General features: G+C 49.3%; 1 protein-coding gene and 2 long non-coding RNA genes across 6 annotated transcripts in view; 1 reads left to right on the top strand and 2 right to left on the bottom strand.

Annotated features, from left to right (window-relative positions):
* LOC310849488 overlaps window positions 1–761 on the bottom strand; it is a 44,029-nt gene extending 43,268 nt beyond the window's left edge. Inside the window, exon 1 of the long non-coding RNA XR_014566922.1 lies at window positions 561–761. This is a non-coding gene — a long non-coding RNA (uncharacterized lncRNA). The remainder of the gene's footprint in view (window positions 1–560) is intronic.
* A 15-nt stretch (window positions 762–776) lies between these two features.
* IRX4 (iroquois homeobox 4) lies at window positions 777–19,833 on the top strand. Of its 4 annotated transcripts, XM_083749718.1 has the most exons (7): window positions 886–1,124; window positions 9,925–10,090; window positions 11,137–11,243; window positions 11,727–11,978; window positions 14,117–14,223; window positions 17,177–17,490; window positions 18,399–19,833. In XM_083749718.1, the coding sequence occupies exons 4-7, from the start codon at window positions 11,733–11,735 to the stop codon at window positions 19,157–19,159; spliced, it is 1,428 nt and encodes a 475-aa protein (XP_083605844.1). In that variant the 5' UTR covers window positions 886–1,124; window positions 9,925–10,090; window positions 11,137–11,243; window positions 11,727–11,732; the 3' UTR covers window positions 19,160–19,833. The 4 variants fall into 4 exon arrangements, with proteins under 4 accessions (XP_083605843.1, XP_083605844.1, XP_083605846.1 ...); XM_083749717.1 differs by lacking the exon at window positions 11,137–11,243 and having other exon boundaries at window positions 777–1,124; XM_083749720.1 differs by lacking the exons at window positions 9,925–10,090; window positions 11,137–11,243.
* LOC310849494 lies at window positions 19,313–25,841 on the bottom strand. The gene is made up of 2 exons (XR_014566928.1): window positions 25,501–25,841; window positions 19,313–19,598 (listed from the first exon to the last, which is right to left on the bottom strand). It is a non-coding gene; the product is annotated as an uncharacterized lncRNA (long non-coding RNA).
* Window positions 25,842–26,867: the final 1,026 nt, after the last annotated feature.

The following is a 26,867-nucleotide window of genomic DNA, read 5'->3' as shown; positions in this document are numbered from 1 at the left end:
TCAGTGGGACTTACTTCTGAGTAGACAACACAGAGAATCACACTATAAATCTGCAATCCTAGGCACACATATCTAGGAGTAAGCACCACTGAAGACAGTGAGGCTTACTTCTGAGTAAAGATACCTAGGCCTATGTTGCAAGGTTGCAATTCAATGGGCATTTACTTGAGAGCAAATCCCATTGAACTCAGTGGAACTAACCTAATAGATTTTCATGGGATTGCACTATAAGGCTAAATGGTTTTCACAAATTTTGATATTGTTGTCAGCTTCTTGGTTGCTAGGGGCACAGGGTGTGAGCATCTTTCCCAGTCGTGGCTCCCTGTGGAAATGGGTCCCAAATAATGCTAAGCTGGAAATGGGTCAGAAATAGCTTGGGACAATGAAAGTGCTGCAGAAATGAACCAATGAGCAGTTATAGCATAGTTGCTAAGAGAGTGGGCAGTGATCTAGGAAGCCTCGGGTTCAGATCTCATCTCAGCCCCCAACTAGTGTTTGATGACAAGCCTCGGTGCTCCCCCCCCACCTCCCCTACCTCCATCCGCAGGTAATCGACCTACCTTCCAGGGTTGTTGTAAGGGGATAGCTACTACGACGACGGTTCTGAAGAACTTGGAAGATAATCTAAAAAGCTATAAAAATGTGGCGCCTGGTTTTTAAAGAGCGCGTTTGCTGGTCTTAGGGATGCAAGAGGACTGCCCTCCCTCCGGACTCGAACCGGCGGAGCTGTGACCTGCGCAGGCAGCGGCCGGCAGCGCAAGTTGCGAGCGGGGGGGGGGTAGCAGCAGCAGCAGCAGCAGCAGCGCGCGAGCGAGGGCAGCGTTGGAAAGTGTTAATCAGGAGGAGGAAAAGGCGCGCGGTAAGCGCAGCTCTGCACTCGAACGTCACTCCGGTGCAGGGGGTTAGTGAAGTGACTGTGGCGCCTGGGGACTGGAGGCACTCACTCGTCGGACTGACTCCAGTCAGGTATTCCATACACTGAGCAATGTCTCCATTAGCGCGCTGCTGTGGCTGCTGCTCTCTCCAAAGCGAGCCGCTGCGAGCGAGGCGGAAAGACGCGGCCACCCTTTGCCATGGAGAAGCTCTGGCCAGGAGATCCTAGGCGCAGCCCGGCGTGATTGCAGGTAACAAGAAAGAGAGGCACTTCCTTGCTGGCGGTGCGCTTGCACCCCGGCTTCCTTTCCGCCCATCTTTGCGTCCATCCATCCACGCGCACCCCAACAATAGCCTGCCTTCTGCAGCCAGCCGGCTGGGAAATCTCGGGCTGCCTATGGAAGAGAAACTACGGGCGATCCATCATGCGGCTTGGGCAGTGTTTACCTAGGGCTGAAGCCGCCTTACACGCATGCTTTTTCTCTTCTCGGCGCGGGGATGGGGAAAGGGAAAGGGTGTTCGCGGTCATGCAGAGTGCAACTTTGGTCGGTTGCTCTAGGAGACTTTGGGCAGGGAGGCTGCGTTGGCCAAGAAAGTTTGGTGGACGTGGAAAAGGAGCCCAAGCTTGGAGGACCGTGAAGGCGTGGGGAGGGCACCCCTATGAGGGAACTGCGGGTGTAAAGTTCCTCTGTTTGGCGGGGGGTGCTTTAAATCGCTTCTGTAAACTCGGCGCTGGTCGGTGCAATCCTGTAGTTGTTTACTGCGTAGGAAGTCCCACGGAGTTCAACGCGGCGGACTCACAGCCAAGTGGGTATAGGATTTCAGACACAGTTTCTAGCCTGAGAAGTGGGGCTGCTTAGAAATCGAGCCCGAAAACTCTGTCACCTCCCCCGCCCATCCCAATCGTGTTATTGTGCATGGTTCAGGAGTGACTGCAAGGCACTCTGCACATGTTCGACGACACACTTTTAAAATCTCCGGTTTCACAGCTTTGGGCTACGACTGCAAAGATTCCGGCGCTGACAAGAACTGGGTGGGTCTTCCTTCTAACCTGGTCCTCTGGGGAGGTGTTTTTGGAGAAGCGCCACAGATTCCTTACTGTAAGTCGAAGAAAAGGGGGGGATTTAATGGGGGGAGCCAAACACATTGGCAAATGAATCCCATTGATTAGTTGTTGTTGGTAACAGGAGTAAATTCGCCTTGGTTATTAGCCAGGCCGGGAGAATAAAACGGTAAAAAAACCTCCGTGCGGATATATGCGTGAAAATAGGGGGTTGGGGCTTCTGTGTTAGGTCTGGCCAGGCGCCTGTCTAAAACCAGTTTGTCCACACGCACTGGTTGATCCTAGACCCTCTGCAGGTCTCTGGCTAGTTCAAGTCCAGTGTCAGGTTTGGTGAGGTCGCCGGCAAGGAGATACCCTCAATTTTCTAGTTTACGCTTTTTCATCCATTTTACAAAAAGGAAAGCTGGAGAAGCGCCGCTAGCTCCGAAGTCCAAAGCGTTGGGAAAGGTTTTTCCAAGGTCGCGGGCTCCAGATCCTTTTAACACCCTTCTGGCCCGATCCAAATCCTGTTTACGGGAAGAAGTCCCACTCCTTTTATTTGGGATTCGCCTCCAAGTTAATATGCGCAGGAGTGCAACTTAGATTATTCACTTTTTGGGTGCTGGTTGAGGGGGGGTGTTTGCAGGGGTTGGGGGCGAAGATGCGGCGGATTAGGGGTGTCTTGAGAAATTGTAAATTCGGAACCAGAGGAAGTGGTTAGTCCTGGGCCATTCAGGCAGAGAAATTTAGGGCAAAAACAACCCGATGGTTATGTTCAGATCAATTTCCTGCCGACCTCAATCAGAGCAGCTACCTGACCTGCTAGGGCCTGCTCCTGCACTTCTCTTTCTTTCAAGTTTTCTTGGGGAGGATTAAAAAAACAAACCAACCAGACATTGGCTTTAGTTTCTTGGAGAAGAACGATGAAAAAAAATCTGCAGAGATTTAAACCCTGAAGACGCTGCACACTTCGCTCTGCTACGCTGCGTATTTGTTGTTGCTGCTGCTGCTATTGTTTTTCAAGAAATAGCACCCACTCCTTCTGATTTTGGGAGATGTGTTATGAGAATTGCGCTGGGTGGTCTCTTTGGCAAAAGAAGGGCTTCGCTCTGGCTGCTCCCTGTTACGTGTAGAAGTCAGCTTCTTGCCTTATGCGCAAAAGTTGTTGTTTTCCACAGGATAGCGCTCAGACCCTGGGTCTCTTCGTGAGCGAGGTACGCTGCTAAACGCAGGGACTGCCTCTAGGACACTGTTACTTTCTAGCTTTGCTGATGAATGGGGAGATACAGTAATGAAATTCATCCGAATGCCTTTCCTCCTAAAGTGGGGCGTTTGCGGGAAATCTCACCTCCCTCACACAGATTTATGAGGAGCCTGGAAACAGGGCAGCGCTTGGCGTGGTGTTTGCTGGAGGAGAGGGGAACCTAGGCTGTATGGGGGAGACTCGAGGGAATCATGATCCCACTTTGTTCTTGGGGGGCTGACTTCCGATTGAGTGTGTGGAGCTGGAGCCACGCACCCTGCTATTAGGCGCGTTGAAGCCAGTCCTGCCGATCTTGCGCGTGTCTATTCCGGCACGAGACTCGTTCATTCCAACGCCTGAACTTCCAAGGAAGCGTGCTTCAGGATACAAAGGTCAAGTTGCAATCCTATGGATACTTACCGAGGGCGGGGAGGGGGGCGCCACCACTGCACCTAATTAGACACATTCCCAAGTCAATCAGCACGGGTCGTGCTGTTACTCCGAAGTCAAGGGTGAGGGCGAGTAGTTAGCAACCCACCATGACTTTGTAGTAGAACGCTATGGAAGTCCCTAGCCAAAAAAGAAGGAAAAACGCATTTATTTATACTGAGCACCTAATCAACAGCGCGATCCTAGACTTGCTGCGTTTATCGTGGGTAAAGGATTGCAGTTCAAAGGGTCCCAGGGAGGAAATTTCGTCTAGAAGCGGGATAGGATGGCATGGATCGTGGTGGAGAGGCTATGTTATGGATCCAGAAACGGGCGAGAAACTTCTTTGCTCCGTCTGCCAGTGCAGGGTGATCCGGGTGGAATTGTTTTGAGTATTTGAAAAAGGCGTGTGTGTGTGTGAAGATGGATTTGCAACGTTGCGGTTTGGCGGAAGGGGGGGGGGGAGAGGAAAAAAAACATTGCACCATCCTCTGTAAAAGTTGTCTGCTTCAGTCAGCTAATTGCAACGTTTAACGCTGAACTCCTTTGGAGATCTGGGAGGCTGCACCCCACCCCCGTCCCCTGGAGGGCGACGCGCCTGCGTGTTGCAGTAAACACCCCCCGCCCCACCTCCTGGTATTGTATACCTGCAATGTATAGCCTGCGTGGCTCTCGGGTTTCCCTTTATCTTCAGAGATGGTCCTCGTGCAATCATTTATTTATTTTATAAAAACGGGTCTACTCGAAAGTAAGTCCCATTGAGTTTCGGTAAGTCTTATTCCCAGGTAAACGAGCACAGAATTGCATCCTGTTTAGGACCACGGTCTCTAAAGCTGATTTCCTTAGGAGTTACTTTCATCGACTGGGCTGTGCCTTCTGAGTAAGCCTGGCTAGACCTGCAGCTGCCACCATCCCCAGTCTCCATGAAGTACTTGCAAACTTTGGCTTTCGTTTCTGAAAGAGGTTCCTCCATCCAGTTGGCTGGTTGGCTGGCTCCTTCATCAGCTACAGGCAGGCTACGAGGAGGAGAAACAGTTTTAGAAATGCAGCCGGTGGGGGGAATAAATTAATATCACAGCCTGCCCATGAAGCAGCCCCCCCGCCCGCCCCCATGCATTTATTTGTAAAGCGTCTGCGATCCCTAAACTACTGGAGCTGCCGCCATGAACCGCTCAGTCGCTTTAAGTGATCTGCGTGCCGGAGATTCCTGGGGTCTGATACGCTTATACGCCCTGCAAATATTATACAACCGCTGCAGTCTTATGCCTCCTTCCGCGAAAGTTCCACCAATGTGTGTTGCGACCTCCAGATCTACCCAAATAAACTTTACAGTGCAACTCTGGTCATAGCTTCCCAGAAGTGGACTTGACTCCGTGACAAGCGTGCGCAGGATCACAACCCTGTTTGCGGACTAGAGGGTGGGACACCCCACATATTGCGCGCGATACATCTGTGTTTGGACATGTGCTAGACGTATTTATTTTCATTTAAAAGCCGCAGGCGGAGCGGAGAGAGATAGCAGAAGCCTTTGGGGGGGGTGAGAGGGTGTTAACTCTTTCCTCCCCAGTTTGGTCTCAGTTCCTGACGAACCATAGTGGGACTTGCTTTAAAGTTTAAAAAAAACCACGCACGTGGAAATGGGCTGTTCCTTGGAAGTAGGGCATATTCATTTGAGTAAACATACAATGCGGGTGGAAAGTGGTGATCGTCCGCACTGTCGTTTAATGTGACTGGTTAAGTTTCCAGCCCATTCATTCTCCACTGTCCATATGACGCTCTCCTCAAAATCACTGCTTTCCCAGACTTTCCTTTCCCTCATACTATCCACATTAAAGGACAGGATCGATGAGCCCAGTGTCTCACTAAAGTTCCAGGGAACTAGCACAGGTAATCTGAAGACATCCCTTGTGCCTCTTACTCCCAGGTAAACGCGCTTAAACTAGGTTCAGGGTGGCCCTCTCTTTTGAAGGGGCTGCTGAGCTCCTTTGCTGCCTTCTAACGCGCTCCTCCAAGAGCCAAGGCTTTGCCTCGGTAAATTATAGCAATTACGCAGCAGATATGATTATATTAGGTGTACTGCGGTCTCCAGATAGTCATCCATCACCCTCAATCGAGCTGTCAGAGCGGGCAGATTCGTCCCTGGGAGGCACCAAGTCTTCCATCTGGGAAGAAGAAGGGAACATCATCATTAATTAGAGTGTGACCCTGGGGCTATTCACATGTCTGAACCCAGGCAGCTCTCCGAGCAAGTCTGCACTCCTTTCATCCCTCCCTCCCCCGCCACAGCTGCCCTCCCCTCTCCACGCGCGCAAATACGCACAGAAACTCGCCCGCCCTGGGTCTGGCTAACTTCCCCACTGCAAGTTCCTCTCTAGGCAGAGTATCCCGATTTTCAGAGATTGGGGGTTTTCTTTATACCCTACCCTCCCCGCTCCCCAATACAAACACATACACAAAAGGTCCTGGAGGAAAATTATATGTACTGGACTTTCCAGGAGAGGCCTAGATAAAGGTGACAAGGTGAAGGGGACTGATGGGGTAGTGAAACCAATAGTAATGGTATGCCAACTTATTAATAAGAACTTCTCTCTTTTAACCCAAAGTAAATGCTCCTCTGAATTTAGCGGGAGTTACTAAGGAGGGTAAGAGTCCACTCTCACCTTGGAAAAAAATGATTAAAAAGAATCTTTTTGCTCATCCCCCTGAAATCACTTACTTTCAAAAAATTGTTTTCCTGGGTCTATCCAATGGCAGTCATATTGTAGATCCATTGAAGTCAGTGGACTTAAGGCTTTATCTACCCTGAGTATGACTGCTGCTAGATATCCCCTGCTGTTTTATGGTCAGAACTAGAATTTAAGTAGAGTAATACTATAAGTAAATTAATCCTTTAGGATTAATAAACATGCCGGAAGTCAATCACACAGGAGCTGTCTTCAAAGCGAACATTGTTGCTGAATTTATATCCTGGCCTTCCCTCTAAATGGGACAGATGGTAAATATCCTGGGGAGAGAAAGAGAGAGACTTTCAGCCTAGCCAAACCATCAATAGTTTGCATAGGGTCCTATACTTTTCCTAGGTTTCGCCTAGGGCTTCCATGACCCTCCATGCAACCGACTTCCATAAATAGGAAGCAAATTCAAACCAAACTTCATTTGCAGCGTATTTGCCTTTTGAATGCAGTTTTCATCTTTATGGTGAACCTTCTAAAGTACAAAATTCTTTGTGGTTTTACCTTGTTCCTTCAACCAGAATATTGTATTCTGTTAATCCCACTCGACTGATGGCAGTATCTGAAACCATCCTACTGAGCATTTAGCTCTTTCCAGCTAAGGCCAGCATGTTCACTTAGAAGGAAGACTACAGAAAAGTCTTGAAGGATCCAAATGTTTAGGATCACACGCTGAGAATGAGAGATCCCCGACTTGCCTGAAGAATCAAGGGCCTTTGAGCCCTAGACAGCACCCAGCATTGCAGAAATTCCAGCTCCATTAAAATTAATTGGCGTTTTGCTACTAACATCAATGAAATGTGCATTGCTCCTTCCAACTTGGGCTAACAACGAAGGACAGAAATCAAGAAAGACCAAATATCATTCTCATTAAACATTTAAAGCACCACTCCCATTAAACACTTAAACTTCCCTAGTAGAATAAAAAGGTCTAACAAGAGGCTTTGGCAGAAATCTGAGATCTACAGTTTAATAAGTCTCCAAGAAAATGACTTTCTGGTGTAGTCTTATATTTGTAGTCATAAACTGAAATAAGAGTGTATACACAGATCACATAGTAAATTAGCCACCTCTTAAACCACTTTACGCATACTTTCAGGAAAGGTAGATTTTCCTCCCTCCCCTCTTTTCCAGTTCAAAAGTGGGAGTGATAACTATTCTTGAATAGTTCGTGTGAAGTTTAAAGGGCTTGTTGTGAATGTATCTTGGACAAGAAGCCAGAGATTATCCAAGGGTACGAAAAGGGAGGTACTAAGGAAAGGCCTAGCTCTGCCTTCTGCTCTCAAACAGAATCTCTGGTCAAATATCAGAGTTTGTTTTAAAGAGAGGTAGTGCTGTCCTATGATCCCATGTTATAATATAAACTAGAGACTCTTGGACATTGGGATTCTGGGGAGCTAATGGATACCAGCTGGACATTGAGAGAAAGGGGCACAGTTTGATAAAACTGTATGGAAGTTGGACGGTCACAGGTAGTGAATCTGTATGACACAGAGAGGGAACCACATTTATTTCATCTATTTCTGTGCTGCCACTCAGGAAAATGTGGCTTAAATTAAGGACTGAAAGCCAGGTGGGACAAAGCTGATTTATTGTTTCTCTGTCAGAGATCTGAGGGGATCATTGGACATGTGAGAGAGAGCACACCAAAGGAAGGGTAGAGTGCTTGACAATATGGAGAGCCATATTTATTCCAGGAAATCACAACTACAATTGGGGTGGTATTCTTTGATTAGTCTCCTGATTAAAAAAATATGAACTAGTTTTCATATTCGACCTACCTAGAAAACTTGTATATTCCTGCACAACAAAAAAATCAAAACCATTAAGAGAGAGTTTGAAAGTTACCTTAGCACAGGTAGTAGGGAAAACAGACTATGAACCAGAAAATCCCCTCCCCTATGAACTTGGTAAGAGATTTTAGGCCAACCACCCTCTCAGCATGTCCTGCACTGCAAGACCAGGATACTGACCAAGCTGTAGCTAGTGGTGAGCCTAAGTATCTCAGATCCCAGATCTTTTTCTCCATGCCCCAAGTGTTTCCAGTGGATAATAAATTCAGGGGGAAATGAAAGGGTTGGTCTTAATTGACATTAATTTGAGGTATAAGAGTGTAAATTTGGGGAACTACATCAGTTGAAGATGACTTTCTCTTAAGATGAGTTGGAAGTAATGAAATGGGATAATTGAAGGGGTGCTTAATTGATTTAAAGCAGGATCTGTTGGGAAATTCACTTTACTACTGGTTAAATGAATTAAAGAGGAACACATCTGAAGAGGATACCAGTTAACTGGAATTTTAAACTAAGGTGGCTTGGATGAGAAATTAGTTGACTTTGCTGTCTATAGCTGCACATAGACATTTAAGTTAGCATATGCAATTTTTAATGTAAATTTGGACCTGTGCCCCAATTATATATATATATAATTTAAGTACCTGGAAACACTCAGTTTTGCATTGCTCTTGTAAGGATTCCTGAGATAATGCATGCGAAGTAGTTTGAAGATTGTACAATGCTGTATGAATGTCAGCTGTTGTTTTGAGTATGGATAGATGCTCTCGCTTTGCAAATCAGATCTGGCCTGAGTTTGAAGATCACTCTCTCCCTGCCACTCAACGGCCTGAAGTTGTGACCTCTCCTCACTTTGGTTTTCCATATCTCCCCACCCCAAAAAGTTTCTTAAAGCCTAAAACGTCTAACATAATGTCCGTTCAGCGCAAATGCCCATTCCTTGCCCTTTCCTAACGTGCACTTTGGTGGCGGGGCTTCGTCCTTCTCCACGTGCTTTGACTGTCAGCTCCGGAGCTCGTTTCAACTGTTGATTTAAAAGCCTCGCTTGCGCGCCTGCCCTTCCAGCGGCCTCGTTTGTAAGTGGGACTGATGACTGCAGGGCAGGGAGGAGTGGGAGGAAACAGCAGGCAGCTGCTCATTAATTAATTTCTAATTAAAAGTGCTGACCACCCTTCAGTGGTTCGGGGGGGGGGGAGAGAGAGACGACACTGATTTCGCCTCTCCAAACTATTGATATCTGAGATGCAGTTATGAACCACTCAGGACCTTGCCATTTTGTACCTTTGGGGTTCGCTTTCCTTATCAGCGCAGGAGAACTCCCTGAAATAGCGACCTGCCAGCATGCTCCGAGGCGTTTGAAAACAAACTTTCATCCTGGGTATTTGGTTTAAATTCCAGGCCGTGGTCTACCACAAAGGTGCACACAAATATGCGAGCGAGAGGCAGTTTCTGTAGGTTTTTTTTCCCCTTCTTCTTCTTGACGTCAGATGTTTGATTTGACATGTGTGTTTGAGCTAGGAGTGGTTCTCTTCCCCTCCCTCCGCCGATGCCTGTGTGTGGGCAAAATATGTATTTTCCCCCATGAAAGCTCAGAGCAATCGTGCCTTTTATGTTGTTCGTGTTGAAGAAGCGCCACGTTGCCTAGGCAGATCTTTTTAAGATCGCGAGTTATGTGCGTGTGTGTGTTGTGCGGGGGAGGGAAGACAACCCCCCCCCAACACACACACACACACACACACACACACACACACACAAATAGTTTCAGGTTCAAGGCAAATGAATTCAAGATGGTTTTATGCTTGGTTCTCTAAGCCCCTAGGAAGCTCGGATTATCCATCACTCGGGGCCACACGGCACAGCGAGGCAGCCTGCGGAGCCCGCGGATCCAGCGCCTCTCCTGGTTGTTCCTGGAGCTTGGGAGCCCCCCGTGGCCATGTCCTACCCCCAGTTCGGATACCCCTACTCGTCTGCACCCCAGGTAAGTCCTGCCGGACTCCCATCGCATCTACGCCCTTTCCTTTCACTGCCCTCCCCTGTGAAGGCGCGCGGGAGAACTCCCATCTCCTGGGAGGCGCTTTTGTAGGGACCTAATCTGCTTCAGATCAACTGGGGGCTGGGGGAAGGGATGACCCCCCCCCTTCCCCAAGAGCAGTGACTGCCATCTTTACGCGGAAGTAAGGCCCCCGTGAAAGCAAAGGCACTTACTTCCAGGTAAAAGGGAGACTGTCGCCTTGGTATCCTAATTCTGCGGTGCTCTAACCACGAACTGGTTTAGAAAGTCCACCTGTCCTGGATTCATCGAGGCTTACTTCGGAGGAACCTTGACCTAGAGTGAGAATGTTAACAGTGAGGGGTAGGGAGTTAAATTGGAGTCAAGGGGCGGGGTATCGTTTAGGATTGGGTTGGAGAGCCCCGTCCTGAAATTTGGAAGGTCTCTAGTTTCAGAGGGGTGCTAGCTAGCCTGCAACAAATTACTCCCGCAGCGCGCTAAAGACGGAAAGATCTCAGGTGTTCATTGATCTCAGAGGGTTTTACTTACTGCCCAGAGGTGAACGGGGGCAAGGGATAAGAAAGAAGCAGCTCGTCCACGGACCTACTCTGAAGTAAGCGGGTGGATGGAAGCCGATTCAACAACCACAACAAGTGGCCGGTTCAAGCCAGATTCATGGGCCACTTCGTTTACTAGGAACTTGGGTGGGGTGCGAGGTCGCTGCAGTCAGGGGCCCTGTATCAGCTGAGGCCTCGGCTCAACTCCTTTCTGGATCGTACCCTTAAAAGAGAGCAGGACCGAACTTCTGGGACAGAAGTGGGTGTTGGAATCTGCAGTTAAAACAAATGTTCAATTAGCTCTCGCGAAGGATCTGGGATTAAACTTCGTTAACATTCTCAGTACTTTTACTCGGAAATAAACGTGTTCTAGAACCGAGACGGATGTATGTATTGATGTTAATGTGAGCGGTCTAGCTCGCCGGAAGAATGCATTAAAAACTGAAAAGTATTTTCTTTCTCTCTCTTTCTCTTTAGTTGACAAGTGTGAACTGGAACTAGGTTCCCCCCCTCCCCAACCGATCTTTAAATTTCTCCCCGATCCACAAACCAGTTAAGCCACTGGGTTTAACATAATATATAAGGTACTTATTTAAGATCACTAACGGCGCAATCCCATGCAGGTCTATTCAGAAGTCAGCCCCATTGAGCACAATGGGGCCTGCTCCCAGGTAAACGTGTATAGGATTGCAGCCACTTCCTTCCACTGCTTTTCCCTTCCGCTATTCGGCCTGGGTGCCCCCCCCCCCCAATCTTGGGAGCTGAGGATTGCAGACGACCGTTTCATCGCGCGTTTCTGTGTGATAACACGGGTGGACCGCGCTGTCCTGAGTTTGTGCCCTTTGTAAGGTCGGATAGAGGGGGTGGCGGTTGTTCCGGATTAATTAACGTGAAGAAGAGATACACATTAAAACCAATGGACACGGGAGTCAGTGGGTTGTGTGAAAGCTCACTGATTTGGGACCAAAAACGGCCTTCGCTAGAACTGGTTGGTAGATCGGCCTGTTGGATGCCATGGCTGTCAGCTGCCCCTTCTAAGATCACTGCCCTGTCTTCTCTCGTCCTAGTTCCTGATGACCACCAACTCCTTGACCACTTGCTGTGAGACCACCGGCAGGACCCTCACGGACTCTGGGGCCGCAGCCTCGGCTCAGACCCCCGTCTATTGCCCCGTGTACGAGAGCAGGCTGCTAGCCACGGCCAGGCACGAGCTCAACTCGGCAGCTGCCCTGGGAGTCTATGGGAGTCCCTACACGAACACGCAAGGCTATGGCAACTACGTGACCTACGGGACGGAGGCGTCGGCTTTCTACTCCTTGGTAAGTCTTCTGCGCAGCGAGCACGACTTCCACCTGAACGCATTGACTGGGCAAGAAGGAAACCCCATTGTCCCATTACCAAGGGACTTTTGCTCTTCCAAGTCAGCAAACTGAGAGAGTCGCAGCTTAGCTAGAAGCTTCACCGCTCAACTCGGTCCCTAAGGACATTAAGGAAGCAAGTAAACCTCATCAAGTTAAGCCGGAGGGACTTAATTTCTAGTTATGCACTTTTTAATAGAAACGTGTGTGTGCTGTGCATCCTCACGTGTGTGTAGGTGTAGATAGAGTTAGAGATGTATCACTAGTACAAGCAAACCTGGAGGAAACACAAAATGTTGCCTATTTTATTTATTAAATTTCTATGCCGCCTTTCATCCGAGGAGCACAGGGCGGCTTACAATATAAAAACACAAAACGTAGTAACAAACAATAACAATAATCCACAGAGAGAGTTTAAAAGGCCATGGGTTGTTTAATCAGCCAACGGCTATGTAACCTGTTTATGTGCCATGGGGTAATCCGAAGTGAATATGAATCGGGGCTGTGAGAAACTTCAGTCAATCATAGGCGTTGCTAATTCAGGTGTCTAACAACACGGAGATCAGCCTACAACTATGTAATTAGAGATAGACGGTAATAAGCTCTGAGAAACTATTGTCTGGTGATCTCTGCGATCCAACTACTTCATTAGAGATAAATGATAAACGCTAAGACATCGTGGCATTGCTGATCTCTGTCTGTGTACTGAAACTGACCCAAGAAAACGAATCTGGAGTTGTCACTGGAACAGGAACTCGAGGTTGCTCACCGAATGTTTAAATGTAAAATTATGCATAAAATGTCTGCGTTAAGAAATTAACTTTTCGTATACTTCCCTGTGTGGCAAACAAGTCACGTCCCATCGTCCCATTAATTGCAATTGCCCCCCTTCTTTTTATTTTTTTGGGAAAGTATGTTTATTGAGGATTGCAGCCTGTTTTAAGAGAGCACTTCAACTTTCGCACCTCAGTAAACTCCAATCCTAAAAAAAGCTCAACAACTTCAATCCTAAAGGTTAACAACTTCGGTTGGCCCTTTGGTCGGCTTTCACGGCCCTTCACTTCATCAAATCTGGCCCTGTTTGAAAAAAAGTTTGGACATCACTGCTCTAGGTCAGTGTTTCCCAACCTTGTGCCTCCAGATGTTTTTGGCCTACAACTCCCATCATCCCTAGCTAGCAAGACCAGTGGTCAGGGATGATGGGAGTTGTAGGCCAAAAACATCTGGAGGCACAAGGTTGGGAAACACTGCTCTAGGTGATATTTGGCCCTTGCTTATCCCTAGTTTTTTGTTCTTGGAGCCCAGTGTGCATAAAATACCATTCTTAGTCGGATGAAGGAAAGCCCTGGACTCCAGTGGATTGCAGAGCAGTGGCGTAGCGTGGGGGGTGCAGGGGGGGCCGGCCTCACCGGGCGCAACATCTGGGGGTTAGGGTTAGGGGGCGCAAATCCACGGGTTAGGGGGCGCAAATTACTTGCCTTGCCCCGGGTGCTGACAACCCACGCTACGCCACTGTTGCAGAGGCTAAACCAGCTTTCCTGTGAGTAAATTCCATGGCAGGAAAATAAGGTTTCCTCTGAGTAAACGCGCATCAAATCGGGCCAAGAGGTGCTAACACTGAGTCGGTGGACAAGAGTACAAGGAACTTCGTGTTCCACTCCAATTAAGCGCAATACAAGAATTGAAGAAATGTAAGCACCTGTTGAAATACAATCGATGCCAGTCTACTCGGAAGTAAGCTGTACTGAGTTCAGTGGGACTTGTGCCCGAGTTTGCAGCCCAAGTTTAACCCCCTGATAGAATTACAGAAGTGAAGAGTCGGGAGGGCCCGAGGGTCATCTATCCCAACCCCCTGCGATGCAGGAATCTCAACACGTGGCCTCCCATCCCATTTGAAATCAAGCCGGATCCTGTTTAGTTTTGAAAATGTGCTAGAGGATTTTTGGGTTTTTTGCTCCTCCATGTGTTTCTCCACTGCAAAAATAAATAAAAACGTGTCCATTTGCGCGTGTCTCCCCTCCTGCCCCCCACCCCCACCCGCACTGCCCGTGGGGGAGGGGAGCGCTGATAAGAAGACGCCTGTGCTTTTCCTGTTGCAGAACAGCTTTGATTCGAAGGATGGGAGCGGATCTGCGCATGCGGGAATCACCCAGGCGGCTGCATACTACCCATACGACCACACGCTCAGTCAGTATCAATATGACAGGTAAGAAACAAACCATCAGCCGTTCATTGAGGGGCAGGAAAAGGCGGTGGGGGCCAAGGAGGGGGAGAGAGGAGAGGAGGTTAGTTGCGCTTCTTAATCAGGAAACGTCTTCAGCTTGTGCTTTTCTCAAAGGACCAGTAGGAAACGAGTGTGGCCAGAATAAGCCGCCCCTGTATCAGATTCAGATGATCTCTGATCTCACCAATGGAGCGCTTGCAAGACGGGATCCTGAACGCATCCGAAGCAAGCATGGAAGCGCGCCTCCTTGAGAACGGGCGTGCTTTGCAGCAGAGGCAGCTCACCAAATCAGGCACGAGGAATCGGTGTAGCGTGCACGTGTGAACCTGCCCTGAAGCGGCTCAGACCCCATTGACTCCAGCGAGAAACCAAGGCGCCTAAAAGCCAACGCATTCCCGAAAGAAAGAAATGGGTTTAAATGGAGCTTTAATGGCGTCCGCTCTTTATCTCTATAAATACCAATAACAAGTTATGTTTCCGTGTTGTCTGCACGAAACGAACCTGTTCTTCGTTCTTCTGCACTGATCCGGAGCTAGTTTTACACCTCTAATCTCCGATTCGTTTTGGAGGAGCCCACAGCGAATTCAAAAACTTTCCTTTTGACCTCTTTCATTCGTCTGCCAGCCCGATCTTAATCTGAATGACACCCCTCCTCTCCTCGCTATATTTCTTTGGAAGCAAGTCCTCATTGAGTAATGGAGACCGATACTGTGACCCGATCCGTTTTACGAAGAAGTAAGCGGATTTGCCTGCGGCACTCCACTCTGTTGAACTCCAATTCCCATCAGCGTCAGCCAGCCCGGCCAACTCGATAATGGGAGTTGTAGTTCAACAACAACTATAGGTCATCCGGTTGGGGAAAGCCTCTTCTCCATCCTTGATCTTAATCAGGTGTGGGGAACTTTTGGTCCTCCAGATCGGGGTTTCCCAAAGTTGGGTCTCCAGCTGTTTTTGGACTACAACTCCCATCATCCCTAGCTAGCAGGCTCAATGGTCAGGAATGATGGGAATTGTAGTCCCCAAAAACAGCTGGGGACCCAACTTTGGGAAACTCTGCTTCAGATGTTGCTAAACTCCCATCATCGCTGGTCAGTGGCTATGCTTGCTGGAGCTGATGGGAGTTGTAGTCAGGCGCGGGAGGGGGAGGTTTCCATACACCTGATGTTCACGGAGTCGATCTCAATTAGCTCCCATATGCCATTTCATTCGCACGCCTCCGCTTTCCACAGGATACAGCCTAGTTCTGCACATGCGGAAGTCCAATGGCTTTGATACCCAAAGTACGAAGTGAGAAAGGAAGGCCTTCATTGGCATAACACAATAAATCTGAAGGCAAGGCGAAGTCACACGAGCGACTTACTCCTATCACTGACGTTTTATCTTCTAGCGTTTTCAAGTATAGCATCCCTATAAGCTGGTGGATATTGTCCAGGGATAGTAGGAAAGCGCTGTGGTTGACTTAGCGCTCGATCTATGCGATAGGATCTGCGCAATCACAGCAATAGATCCGTATGGATTTAATCACAAATACCTCTTCCCGACTGGCTTCCACGGGCTACATCACACGTGCACGCGCATCCTTTCTCTCCGCTTGAGTAGGGCACACTTCATTAATTGGGATCTGAATGCATGAAACCGACTCAGCTGAAAAACACTGTGAGATGATAGAGAAGTTCTTTCCGAGACCTATTTTTGACGACTCTTTAGCCCCTGAGGTAGCCAACCTCAAATGATCCAGCCCTTGTTATAAGTATAAATTGGACCCGTTTAACAACACGATGCTTAAGGTGCCAGGAAGTCCTGCCTCTGTTGAGCTCGCGATGGTTCGTTCACACGAGCAAGACGTCACGTTGGCCTTTCACTCATCGTTTGGCACGTGTGAACCAAAATGTTCGCTCATCTCCTACTGGCTTCTCTTTTTATTTTTACATGGGCAGGTTGGGGGCCGCTTTTTGTCACTCCCCCTCCACGTTTACAAATGTGCCGAACAATTTTATATTTCTTCTTCTTCTTCTTTTTAATCTTTGGTGCGGTTATTGCTTTAAAACACACACACCAAGATTCTTCCTTACGCTGTTCCAACCTTTTAAGCCCACTGGGTGCTGATGACCTTTCTTTAGATGGTGTGCATTAAATATTCAGGTATAGCCCAGTGTCTTGTGCAGCATATATATATCGAATGGGTAGAGAGAAATTTACTAATAATAAAATAAATACTTTTATTAATAACTGCGCCCTGAGGTTACTTCGGTGGACCCTCTCAGAGCGCTGGAGCAAGAGTAGACTTTTTAAAAAAATATTGTTATTTTAGCATATCCATTTTGCAGGAGTTGAATTTTGGATGCCTCTCAAGGGCGGCTGTTTGCCTTCTGAAGTAGACATGCTTTCAGGCTGCAATCCGGTGCAAACTCAGAAGTCACCGGGACTCACTTCAGAGGAAGCGTGTACAAGATCCGCAGCACGCTTTTCAGCAGCCCGAGTGCCGTTGTTTTGAGGCTGTCTATACTCCCGATTTAGATCAGGTGTACATTGGTCTTGCCCCGAGTATGTTATTTGCGAGGCAAGTCCCAAAGACTCCATCCATGATCGAGGTGATCATACCAAGATTAACTGTACGATACCATTTTCAAGAGGGATTTACTCCCAAGTAAGTGTAGGCAGGATAGCAAGCTGGTTAAGGTCCTGTTGATCACCAATTATGTATTCAAACACTCCGTCTTTCTAGATTCTTGGCTTAACCAAGTTGAACCGTTTTCCTGCTAAGACCAGCGCGTTCTGGGTTTTGTAGAAAGAGGGGAAGTATTTAAAGGTGAACCTCGGATACCAGGATCCCTTTCTCGCGGGAAATGGAATTTTGAATCAGACCAATGTGGGTGGTGCTTTCTTCCGGCTCGTTGGCGCTGCATTTTCATTGACACTCTTCCCCCCGCCCTAGATATGGTACCATGGATGGAGGGACGCGGAGGAAAAACGCCACTCGGGAGACCACTAGCACGCTGAAGGCCTGGCTGCAGGAGCACCGCAAGAACCCCTACCCGACCAAAGGCGAGAAGATCATGCTGGCCATCATCACCAAGATGACCCTCACGCAGGTCTCCACCTGGTTCGCCAACGCCAGGAGGAGGCTCAAGAAGGAGAACAAGATGACCTGGCCCCCCAGGAACAAGTGTGCGGACGAAAAGAGACCCTACGAGGACGAGGACGAGGGAGAGGGTCAAGGGGAGAGCTTGAAGAATGAGAAACTCGAGGGTATCTTCCAAGTCTCTTAGCCGTATACTGGAGGCAGGAGCTATCTTAGGCCTGTCGCCCTTCTCTGGGACAAGGATACTGGGCACACGGGGAGGGTGATGGGTGTTGGGAGTCCAGGAGACAAAAAGTATGGGTGTGTTGCCTTTAATGCAATAAAGAGGCTTCTGGATGTGCAGTTGAGCTGCGCTGGGGATTTCGAGAGAATGTCTTGAGGCGGCCAGTGTCCCTTCTGAGTCTGCTCTGCTTTGACAGAGGAAGGGGGCTGTCAAATGAGGGGTGCGCCTGCTGGGCTTTGCAATGGTTTCGTCTCGAACAAAACCTTTAAAAGTTTTGCTTCCTCGAGTAGAAAAGCGCGTCGCTTATTTTGCTAGGCCTGAGCGCAACACCGGCATTTCATTCGGGTTTCAAAACCTTTGGAAGCCATGTACTGCTTGGGTTGCCTTTGGTAAGTTGAGGGACGTTTACGACGCAGTCCAACCCACTTCTTGCTAGAAAGGCACACACAGGGGAAGTTGGATCTCACAGGGTCTACAGGAAATCCTCCCTGTGAGAGCCACGCCCACTGTGTCCAGCAAGACAGGTAAAGGGGCGCAGCCTATATAAACTGGTCACGTCCCCCTATACACATCCCAACTGCCCATTTCTGGTTCCGATTAGTAAAATGTTAACCGCGCATCCTACAGAGCTGTTGTGAAGAGTGAGGGGAAGCAAAATACAGACAGAGAATGGGTGGAGGACTCCTAGCCTTAAAGCCATTGCACAGAATCGTAAGCCCCGTGGGTTATCCAGATCAACTCCCTGCAATGCAGGAACCTCAACTAGCCAAGAACGAACCTCAACTGCAAATGTATCTGCCGCGCCCTGCCCGTCTCGTTTGTAACGTGTCCTCCTTTCCCTCCTTTGCCCAGAGCCGGCCAGCAAGGAGGACAAAGAGTTGGGCCTCAGCGACCTGGACGACTACGACCCGCTGGAGTCGGAGAGCTCCGAGGGCGAGCTGAAGGCTGCGGCTTTCGGCCACGCGGATGGGGAAGCGTGCGCCACCGAGGCCTGCAAGGATCCCTCTTCCTTGGGCGCCGGCACCGCTCCGCTGGAAAGCCCCCTCGAGCGGGCAAAGAGCTGCCTCAAGGACCCGACGGCGGGCGCGGAGGGCTGCGAGGCGGCGGAGTTGCTGAGCGCGCGGCAGAGGAGCTGCGAGGCCAAGCCGTGTTACCAGCAGCAGCAGCTCCTGGAGGCGTCCAGCAAGCCGAGGATTTGGTCCCTGGCGCACACGGCCACCTCGCTCAACCAGGCCGAGTACCCGTCGTGCATGCTGAAGCGCCAGCAGGGGGCGTCCAGTGCCTCTAGCGCCGCGCCGGCCCCGACGGCTGGGGGCGTCTTGGAGAGGCACCCGAAGGATTCCCCCGTCACCAACCTCAGGAACTGGGTTGACGGCGTGTTCCACGACCCGCTCTTCCGGCACAGTACTTTGAACCAGGCCTTGAGCAGCACCGCAGTGTCTTGGGCTACCACCAAAGGCTCCCTCTTGGAGACGGGGGCCCTGGGGCGCTCGCTGGGCGGCGGCGCCACAGCCGTGCTCAAAGGGCAGCTGGCAGGCCTGGCTGCGCCCCAGGACTCCGGCAAAGACTTTCTGGCTTTCCCCAAAGCAGGCAGCAAAATGTTCTGCTCCTAACGACCGACGCCCGCCCCGTCCGCCTCCCTGGGACAGGCCGGGGGAGGGAGGCAAGACGGTGGAATGGGGAGGGGAGCAGACAGGCTGGGCCCCGAGGGACTGAGCGGCGGGAGGTGGAGAGACACACGCAGAGAGAGAGAGACTTGGAGAGAGTTTCCGTTCCAAACCAGAGACGTTTTTTCCGTCGCAAAAAACCGAGCAAGGATTTTAAAAGTTGCTGGTATAAGGAGAGAGAACGAAAAGACTGTCACTTGGCTGCAGCCTTAAGGGATCAATGTCTTCACGGTTATTTAAGTCCATAGCACGTTCCACTAGTTTATAGAGGCGTCCTTCTGCGTTTACCTTGCAAAGTTTACCAGGCGCGAAATTCGAATTCAGCTTCTTGGGGAGGGAGTTGTTTGTCTATTCTATTTTTTCCCCCTCCCTTTTTTTCCTTTTTCTAAAAAACAAAAAAATTGATTTGTGGCATGCCAATTTTAGTTTCTTCTTCGAACTTCCCTACCCACCCACCCCGCCCTCCCCTTCTCATCGTTAGCATCTCACCCACAAAAAAAACAGCACTTCTTCCACCAAGTTGACACATTGCCCGCACACGCGCACACACCGAATTTGAACTTGACAAATAAGCTATGTCGAAAAGGTATGTTCACTCCAAATAAATTGTCTGTCTCTCAGAGGTACCCTATGATTTGTGGTCTGTTTGCGTTGCCTGCGTAGGAAGTGGAGCTTCGACGCCTGGGTCCCAAACGCGTTGGAAGACGCGTGTCTATTTCACGTCCCGTGGAGATGTACGGAATTCCCCAGTCAATAAATGTAGGGCGGAGCGCACTCTTGGAAATCAAAGTCTTGCGCACCTGGGTGGCATACTTTTCCACGCGCAAGTGCGTTTGCAGCCCGTCCCTTTCGACACCCGGGACATACTCCCGAGTGGTAGAGACCTCAGTAGGAACCCACGAGAGGAAAACGGCCCCCTCTAAAATCAACGGTGCATTTGGCGCTGATGTGGTTCTGGACCTTAAACCAGCTTGAGACCCAGCCACCTTGACTTTACCTGGTTCAGCTGCATCACTAGCAGCCGAAACCGAGAATCTCTAAGAGGCTGGCGACTTCTCATTACGCCTTAAAATGTATATGTTCATTTTCACCTGTCTGACTGTAATCTTAGTTTTTAATGGGGGGGGGGGGACTCCAAAAGAATCCTCTCCTGGCTTTTTAATCAAGCGATCATCCTCCCTCGCACCTACCCAGTGAATGCCGGTTCAGCGCCTCCTGTCCCCTCTGTGTTTCCCTTTGGACAGCTGCAGGCGTTGGTGCAGTTTGGCCACATCCACAACAAGGGCCCAAAGCTCGCTCAGGGACATAAGGGCAGGCAGGAAATGGGTGGGGAAATAATTCCATTATTCTGTTCTTTTTGAATTTACCCACTGTGCTATCAAAGCAGAGATGGCACAATCTTTTAAGCAAAAAAAAGACACAAGCCAGTCTAATTGTTTCTATTGCAACAGTTATTCCGTGCGTAGAATAATCACGTGTGGTCTGAAATAGGGGGAGGGGCGAGGCACCCTAAGAGGTTCTTTTACCCTGATATACAGTATGTGTGTATGCAAACCCGGTAGACCTTAATTTTCAAAGCAGAGTTCCGATCCTCAGTCCAGCTTAAGCGGGGACTGCTGTGATGTAAACTGGGGTTCCTTCGTGTCTTTGTTTTCTTTCCGACTAAGGGTGAGAACCTTTGCAGGGTTGCTTTTCACCGAAGCCAAGGAGACTTGCTTCCGAGTAAACATGCATAGGATTGAGTTGCAAGAGAATTTAAGGGAATTCGGTTTCCCCAGAAAACTGCAAGGCTATATACAAATGGTGTGGATTAAGTGGTTAGTGGATGAAATTGCCTAGTTATTTTTAGAAGGGGTGTGTGTTAATATGCTAAAACTTTGTGAAAAGTTAGAATGGATCTCGATAAATGGTTTTGTATAAAAATTGGGCTATAGGGATGCGAAGTCACCGGTGGAGTAGAGATCCCATTTTCTAAAGCTGGTCCTTTTCTTTTTTAATGTGCGCGAAGCAATTGATTCACATGGAACATTTGATGATTTAAACTACTGTTTTAACTTGAAGCTTCTTCGCTGGTACGGGGAGAGAGAATCGTTGGATTCTCTATGAATATTTCAGCACTTCAGGACGGATGGTTTACCGTTTTGACATTAAACAGAAGCTCAGCCAAGAGAAAGAGAGAGCGCTTCTCTCTCTCCGCCCGCCCGCCCCCGCGCACGATTCAGGAGAAGGCTCGGGCGATTTACCATTTAGCTAGAAGAAAGCAGACAGGGCTTTGAAGATCTCGCCTCTCTTCGCAAGTCCGGGGGTGTAAACTTTTCTGCAGGATGAGGGGGGAGAGCCACCAACAGAACTCGCCTGAGATCTGTACCCACAATCCAGAGAAGTTTAAGGGGTTGAGGGAGTTGGAGATGGGAGGAGAGAAAGTGTTTTTAAACCAGTTACAGATAGGTAGCCGTGTTGGTCTGCCATAGTCAAAACAAAAAAAATTCCTTCCAGTAGCACCTTAAAGACCAACTAAGTTAGTTCTTGGTATGAGCTTTCGTGTGCATGCACACTTCTTCAGATACACTTAAACCAGTCTTTCATCGCCTCTCTCGAAGTCCCCAAAAGCCAAGGTGAAAAGGCAATGATTTGTGCCCCCCAACCAGGCTCCAATGGACCCCTACCGTATTTAAAATAGAAATAATTAAAAATTATGCGCAAATGCCACCCTATCCACAAGTTGCCCAGTTAGGTCTAAGTGATGAGATTAGAACCAAGGGTGCCATTTAAGGCTTCTCTAGAGGACACCCTCCTCCTCTTCCTCCTCCAGACCACATGTGATTCTTTCTCTAGATATAGCCCCCGTCTCCGGCCAGCTCACTTCTGCGCCTGGTGCTTTTACGCACCCAGCAACCTTGTTCTGAGCAATTAAATAGGCCTCTGTATGCCAAGGACGCAAATCCCTTTGCTTCTCTCCGCCCCGCACGGCAACTGACTGTTTGACCTTGCGACGGTTCTGTACGGTGGGGGTGTCCAAGAATAAATGGCAACGCGCGCGCTCTGCCAGTGCATTTTTCTTGTTCTTACGGCCGAGCTGCCTAATGCCGTCCGCCACAACACAGATCTCCCAAAACGCCCCGTTAGGGGTGGAGGGTGGCACAAATACTCTGCTAGGGCGCATTTACTGGGAGCAGGTCCCACGCGACACAACAACAGAACATACCCCTGAGTACAAACGGTGGAGATGGTTCTGTTTTCTCACTATCCAAAACAAAGAAACGAAGGTACAAAACAAAACCATCCAACATCACCACCTCCGACCCTGCAGTGCAAGATAAATCCGAAAGGGCACCCTAGATTTCTCCAACGGATCGCGCCAGGAAGGGATTAGAAACTGCCACATCCTCTGTTATTGACAGGAGTCAAATGGAGAAGAAAAACACAAGCGCTTAGTGCTTAAGCGGGTGGCGGACCTGGGCTGGGTTTGGTGCGCCAAAGGGCGCCCAGGTGGAAGGAGACGCACTGGGGCTGGAACTGAACCGAGAGGCGCTCGGACCGAGGCAGCGGAAAGGCGGTGACTGTGCTGCTGGTGTGGCCGCCGTCCCTTCCCTTCTCTCTCTTTTTTTCCTTGCAAGCGTCTGTAATTGGACTGCAACTCCCCCCACGCACTCTACCCGCCCCCCCCTTTCCTCCTCCTTAAATTCCCCCCTGTCATTATATTGACTTTCGCTCCCTCGGATGATATTATCGAAATGAGTGAACCTCTCTGCTGATAGGGGCTGTCAAAAGGCTGAGACAGGAGGCCCCCAGCCTGGGGAAAGGAAAGAGGGGAGAGCGGGGGGGGGGGGTGAGAAGAAGGGGAAGGAAGGAAGGGGGGGCGAGGAAACCCGTTGCATCAGCCAAGATAATTTGAAGTGAAATTTTCATTTTGACAGTAAAAGGGGGAGAGGAGGGAACGCGGGGCGGGGGGGGGGGGGAAGAAACCAGCCTCTTCAATTTCGAGAAGGCTTTGCACCCGGGGGGCGGGGCAGGGAGAGGATGGAGTGGGGAGAAAGGAAGGGAGGGGGGCATCTTACGGAAAGGCACGTCTTGGAGCTGAAAAGGGCAGAAGAACTCGAATTAGTTGTAATAGATAAAAAGGGCACAAAATAAAGAGTCAAGGGTACTTGACAGTAATAGCGAAAAGTGGAGCCTCTGGGGAGATGGCTTTGCAGCCAGAGGCTGGGCCAAGAGGAATTTTAATGCCGTCTGGGCGGGCGGCTGCAGGGAAACGGACCCCGCGGACAGACAAAGCAGTCCGACGCAGTGAGGAGCCGGGGGACAGCGGCTCTGGGTTCGGGGGAAAAGCAAAGCGGGCAAGGGACCTCAAAAGACGGAGGGCTGGTGGGTGCGCAGGCGAGACGGAGGGAAAGCAGCTTCCTCCACGCGCTAAACTGTGGCACTAGCTGTGCCCGCGCAGAGTAAGCCCGCGTGAGACTTTGAAACACATCCCGCGAGAATTATTTCCTGTTATTAAGAAATCGCGTTTTGTGTTTTGTCAGGACTTATTTAGTTCCTCTCTCCTCAGCAACCCCAGCCATTTAATTTTCCAGCACTCCTCCAGCCAGGCAATAATAGATAAGGACATTAAAAAGAGTTTCGAAACGTGAAATGTGGAGAGAATCAGCTAACTACAAATATCTCAGGATTTTATTTTATTTTTTGTTTTCTTTCTTTAAAAAAAATACGATTTGATGCTAACGTTTCTCAGCCACTTTTATAGCTTACCTACTCCCCCGTTCCTTTATTTTTACGCGCGGAATTTTGGAATGGGCGATTAAATAGAGACTTATTACTTTGTGGGTTTGATTGTTTTATCCTTAAAAACAGTGCGGGCAAATAGGTGAAGAGAGGCTGAAGCCCTCTTCTCCAGTCCCGTGAATTTCAAGAGAGTGAAAGCTGTTCTGAAACGAACTGAAACGAACAGGACAACTTTCCCTCCCCGTCACCAACAATATGAAAAGGCTCAAGGTTTCCGGATGGATAATTTCCAGCACAACGCAGCAGAGTATAGGAATCCACACACACACACCCCGCCGCCAGTGTACAGAATAAGTCCTATGGCACAATACATAATTTTTAATTTTGCCCTCCCTGTAAATAAAACAACTTATAATAAACGGGGATAGTGTACGCGGGGAAGTTCTCTTGCGCAAACCGCGTCGAAATGAGCAGGATCTGCGACCCAACGAAACTGACTGCAGGGGGCCTTTCTCCCAAGCGGCACTCCTCTGGGGGGCAAGCCTTGCGCGCAATCCTGCGCTTGCCTGGCGGTGCCCGCGCAGGAGAACTTCCTCGCGGATTGCGTTCAGATCACCCAGCGCCGTGCGCTCCCCTCCCCCCCCCCCCCGCAGCCCCCAGCAAATCCGCATCAGGCTCTGCGAGAAATTAATCTCGAGCGAGCCTGGATCAATACATCTCGTACATACCGACAGCGTTACATACAAATGAAAGCCCAACACCCAGCATCTACCTGGAGGCGAAAAAGCCACCGGAAATTGGGGACTCTCTCTAAACACACACACACACACACACACACACACACACACACACACAGAGCACTGGGGAGAAGAATCGGGGCGGGAAGGGCGGCGAGGGGGGGGGTGGCATTTCTGGGCTTGCAAGGCAGCGCCTCTGTCGCGCACTGGGCCGTGGCAAATTCCCAGCCTCCGCGGAGAGGAGGGGAAATTAACATGGCCTTTTTACATAGGGCCCAAATAAAACTGTAATCAGCGGCGCGTTACATTTCATTAAGAGACTTTGACAGCAGCGGCGGCGGCGACTGGAGCTTCAGTCTCGACAAGGGAGCCGGAGAAAGGGAAAAGGCGAGGGGGAGGGAAGGAGAGAGAGAGAGAGAGAGAGAGAGAGAGAGAGAGAGAGAGAGAGAGAGAGACTGGGGGCTCTCCGGGTCGGAGTCATAAGATAATTCCTTAAGCTCCATTAACAACTCTTAGCCGCAGGAAATGGGCTCCCTGAAAACATCTTCAAATCTAAAAGCTTTATCGACCTCGCAAACCTCGGCTGATGATGGGTCTATTTCTTTCTCTCTTGTCTTTTCTCCTTTTTTTTTAGGGGGGGGGGAGAGACTTAAGAGGCGAGAGAGCCGTCCAGGAAAGCAAATAGGCTTTGACACAACGCCTTCTTAACTGGAGAGAGAGAGAGAGAGAGGGAAGCGGGCCAAACGAGACCTTAAATGATATTTAAAAGGCAGCCAATTAAGATTTCAAATGATTGTCTCCTGAGATCATGCATGCGATTAATGTCACCTGCTCATTTCTTCTCGGCCTCGTCTTTTCCCCACGCATGCATGCAAAATCGCGAGTCGGGGCAGAGCGCTGCCTCTTTCGCCTCGCCACGTCCAGGCAGCGTTGCGCTGGCGAAGAAAGCAGAGATATGAAAGGCTTCAAGCAAAACGCTTCCGCTTCTGTTCTGCTCTAAGTCACCAATCCCTCTGTTTTCTTAGTCACTTTAATAAATGGGTCGTTTAAGTGGTTGAGTGGATCCGTCCACGATTCAGGGCAAATTTGTCTGAAGTCCCTCTTACACACACACAGGCAGATCTTTAAATATAAATATGTGTGTACAATAACCAGAAAGAAAAGGGGTTGTAGCTGTTATAGCTAGTTACAGGTATCTGTTATCAGCAATGACCTAAGTACAAAAATCGTAAATAATAATAATAATAATAATAATAATAATAATAATAATAATAATAATTTACTTGTACCCTGCCCATCTGACTGGATTGCCTCAGCCACTCTGGGAGGCTTCCAACATATATAAAAACATCATGAAACATAAAACATTAAAAAGCTATGGACTATGATGAAGAAAAAGCTCTTTTGTGGCAGGCAGTCAAGTGTTTATGTTGCTAAAGAAAAAACAGCTTAAAGAAAGCATCAAGGTGGTTGGGGGGAGAACCTCATTGTGCTCCCACCCCCGTCTCTCTCTGAAAAATAATGCTTGGTGTCTGTCTATCATTCACCTTCCTTTTTTTAACCGATTCCAGCGCGTGGGGCTTCATCAACTCCTCTCCCTGTAGACCAATGGGAAATGACAAAAAACCAGACTATCCAAAACTTTGTGAAGAAAAACTTGAAATGCTTGGGAGCCCCAGATAACAGCGAGAGCTTAAAGGTAAAGGGACCCCTGACCATTAGGTCCAGTCGTGGCTGACTCTGGGGTTGCGGCGCTCTTCTCGCTTTATTGGCCGAGGGAGCCGGCATACAGCTTCTGGGTCATGTGGCCAGCATGACTAGGCCGCTTCTGGCAAACCAGAGCAGTGCACGGAAATGCTGTTTACCTTCCCGCCGGAGTGGTACCTATTTATCTACTTGCACTTTGACGTGCTTTCGAACTGCTAGGTGGGCAGGAGCTGGGACCGAGCAACAGGAGCTCACCCCGTCGCGGGGATTCGAACCGCCAACCTTCTGATCGGCAAGACCTAGGCTCTGTGGTTTAACCCACAGCGCCACCCGCGTCCCTTCAGTGAGAGCTTACTTTCAAGTTAATGGCCACAGCCCAAGACAGAGTCATGTGCTGAAGTCCCACTGATTTCAATGGGATATGGGTACCCAACTGTGCCCGAATGTACATGTCTATCAATAAACCAGGTGTCAGAGATATGGATAGT

Source organism: Podarcis gaigeae (assembly GCF_964106915.1).
Source record: "Podarcis gaigeae genome assembly, chromosome: 7".
Classification (NCBI taxonomy): Eukaryota; Metazoa; Chordata; class Lepidosauria; order Squamata; family Lacertidae; genus Podarcis; species Podarcis gaigeae.
The sequence above is the reverse complement of the archived record's forward strand: the minus strand, read 5'-3'. Positions and strand labels throughout refer to the sequence as shown.

Bases quoted from the DNA above. Each gene is read 5' to 3' on its own strand.
- IRX4 (XM_083749717.1), top strand. From the start codon at position 10,046: ATGTCCTACCCCCAGTTCGGATACCCCTACTCGTCTGCACCCCAG. The intron at 10,091-11,726 runs GTAAGTCCTGCC...CTCTCGTCCTAG, and splicing joins CCTACTCGTCTGCACCCCAG to TTCCTGATGACCACCAACTC. The intron at 11,979-14,116 runs GTAAGTCTTCTG...TTCCTGTTGCAG, and splicing joins CGTCGGCTTTCTACTCCTTG to AACAGCTTTGATTCGAAGGA.